The sequence below is a fragment of the Cavia porcellus genome, unplaced genomic scaffold (genome assembly GCF_034190915.1).
Source record: "Cavia porcellus strain 051 isolate PalLab524CR breed Dunkin Hartley unplaced genomic scaffold, mCavPor4.1 scaffold_17, whole genome shotgun sequence".
NCBI lineage: Eukaryota > Metazoa > Chordata > Mammalia > Rodentia > Caviidae > Cavia > Cavia porcellus.
In genome coordinates this window covers 55,415,301-55,417,880 of record NW_026947500.1, presented here as the reverse complement: position 1 = coordinate 55,417,880, position 2,580 = coordinate 55,415,301, and the positions used below count along the sequence as shown (strand labels likewise).

Genomic DNA, 2,580 nt, shown 5'->3' with positions numbered 1-2,580 from the left:
CACAAGTTTCTGTGTGATTTGTCCACTTTTCTGCATTTTTTCTCTGACCTATATTACCACCATCACTGTACTGATGATTGTCTGGAGTCACACATAGACATAATGAGAAAACAGAAGGATAAGTCCATAGAAGTTATTGCAGTGGAAGGGAGCAACTCAGGTAAAACCAGGCAGTTTTAATCACTTATGAAAAGTGGAAATTGATTCCTGTTTTGCATTGTATTTGGAAGAAATTTACATAGGAATTTATTTTTCAAATGGTCCAAAAACTGCAAACATTTCCCTCTTATGGTAAACAAGTCTATTGAGAATTCTAAGATCATGCACACATTTTAAAAAATCACAAAGAATTGATAATATTTATGATGTCTTAGAAAAACAGCACAGAATTCAGGACAGGTAGGCACATGAACCTCATTTTTGAAAGATCCAGTCTATCTATGACTTTTGTGATATCTGTCATAGATTATAGCACAGCCACGCTGTAGTTCCTTTAAAAATACATTCAAGAAATCGAATACCTGTCAGTCAAACTTTTATTTATATTGACTAATCTGTATACATCAAACACATGCTACAAACACAAACAGAATTATATCACATGAACACACTGAAATACTTACTAGCTTAGTATTACCTTACTACCTTCTTTGTTTTTTTAGCAGTAAATAAAATTCCCTTCTAAACTGAGTGTGTTTGGGATATCTCAGCCATTTCCCTTTTCCTGGCAAGATTTTATTAGTTATTTTTTTCCTAAGAAAAAGCATCCTTCAATAAATCCCATAGTTGTTTTGCAATAACCCTTGTTGAAACTTTCTGGGAAATTTATTTTCTAGCTTATGCAACATTCAGGTCCTTTTTATCTTTCCATCAACAGTGGATTTCACAACATGCAATGGGAGAATTATATCTGTCCTATATACCTACATTTGTAACATATAATTCCATTTTGAAAGCCTAGTCAACCTCAAGTACCTTGAAAATTATTTTGTTAACTTCACAATCACATTGTAAACTAAGCTGTTATAGCAAATCTGTAGATAAAAGATTAAATATCAACAGAATTACTGATGTTTGCTACAAGTAAAAGACAGAGCCAAACTTACTATGTTGGTAGTAAAGTCTTTTTTTGTTTAACTAAAATTAACATTTAATTTTAATAGTGTCCTTAAGTCAACCTTTATGAAAAAGACATGTACATCAGAGCCAAAATGAACTGAAATCCCATGCTCAGTAAGGAAGGAACTTAATGTCCATTAATTTGTGGACCATGTTTTTCACATCCTTATTTCTCAGACTGTAGATCAGGGGGTTCAGCATAGGGATCACCACTGTGTAAAACACGGAGCCCACTCTGATTGTGTGCCTGGAGTTCCTGGAATTGGGCACACAGTAGAGGAACAGGATGGTACCATAGAAGATGGCAATGGCCATCAGGTGGGAGGCGCAAGTGGCGAAAGCCTTGCGGCGCCCACTTGCTGAATGCATTTTGATGATGGTGACAACTATGAATGAATAAGAGAAGAGAATGATGAACAGTGTGCCAACTGCATTAAATGTAGAAAAAATGAGCAAGAGTAATTGATTAATGTAAGTATCTGAGCAAGAGAGGGAGAGCAGTGAGGAGAGCTCACAGAAAAAGTGATCAATGATGTTGAAATCATAAAAAGACAACTGCAAGGTGGAGCATGTCAGTGTCAAGGAGCAAGCTACACCCCAGGAATATGACCCCACCACCAGCATGGCACAGAGTTTCTGAGACATGGCAACTGTGTAGAGAAGAGGGCTACAGATGGCCACAAAGCGGTCATAGGCCATCGCTGCTAACAAAAATGCTTCTGTTATAACAAAGATGCCGAAGAAAAAATACTGTGCTATGCATCCTGAAAATGAAATGGTTCTGTCCCTTGCAATTAGGTTCACCAGCATCTTGGGAACAATGATGGAGGAGTAGCAGAAGTCCACGAATGAGAGATGACTGAGGAAAAAATACATGGGAGTGTGCAGTTTGGGGTTCAGTTTGACTATAACAATCATCCCAGTATTCCCTACCACGGTGACAATGTAGATGCCCATAAAAATCAGGAAGAGTGGTACTTGCAGTTTTGGGTATTCAGAGAAGCCCAAGAGGATGAACATCACTCCACTTTGGTTTGTATATGATAGCAGCATGGTTTGGGTGTGTCAGGGTCTCACATTTAGTGCTGAGACAGAAAAGGAGGTACATGAAGACATACAATACCTATTTTACTTCCCTTAAAAAATCTAGAGAATGATGAAAATATCTTTCAGGAACTACCTAGTTTCTATAAAAGATATAATATATTGGTTACATTTTAAATACCAGCAATTGCACATTTTTGTAACATATGCAAGTAATTAAATTTTAAAATCTCAACTGTCCTTTTTGTTCTTACATATGTACCAAGTGCATTTATGACATTTATTTCATTTAAATTTAATTTTTCTCATACTTTTCAGCTGTCTTTCATCAGTTCATTATATATTCTCAAGTGATTATGGTTTATCTCAATATATCTATCAGTATTACAATTAACTGTCTAAACAATGTTTTACATA

The 2,580-nt window shown here is 35.9% G+C and overlaps 1 protein-coding gene across 1 annotated transcript; it reads right to left on the bottom strand.

Annotated features, from left to right (window-relative positions):
• Positions 1-370: 370 nt before the first annotated feature.
• LOC100719204 (olfactory receptor 5D18-like) lies at positions 371-2,172 on the bottom strand. Its single transcript, XM_003465855.3, has 2 exons — positions 1,247-2,172; positions 371-413 (listed from the first exon to the last, which is right to left on the bottom strand). Exons 1-2 carry the CDS (start codon positions 2,170-2,172, stop codon positions 371-373), a joined length of 969 nt encoding a protein of 322 aa, XP_003465903.3.
• Between the last annotated feature and the right edge of the window lie 408 nt (positions 2,173-2,580).

What these genes read in the sequence shown, in the direction of transcription:
- LOC100719204 (XM_003465855.3), bottom strand. Translation starts at nt 2,172, where the DNA reads ATGCTGCTATCATATACAAACCAAAGTGGAGTGATGTTCATCCTCTTG. An exon ending in CACAAATTAATGGACATTAA is followed by an intron (nt 414 to 1,246) that starts GTTCCTTCCTTA and finishes TTCAAAAATGAG; the next exon opens with GTTCATGTGCCTACCTGTCC.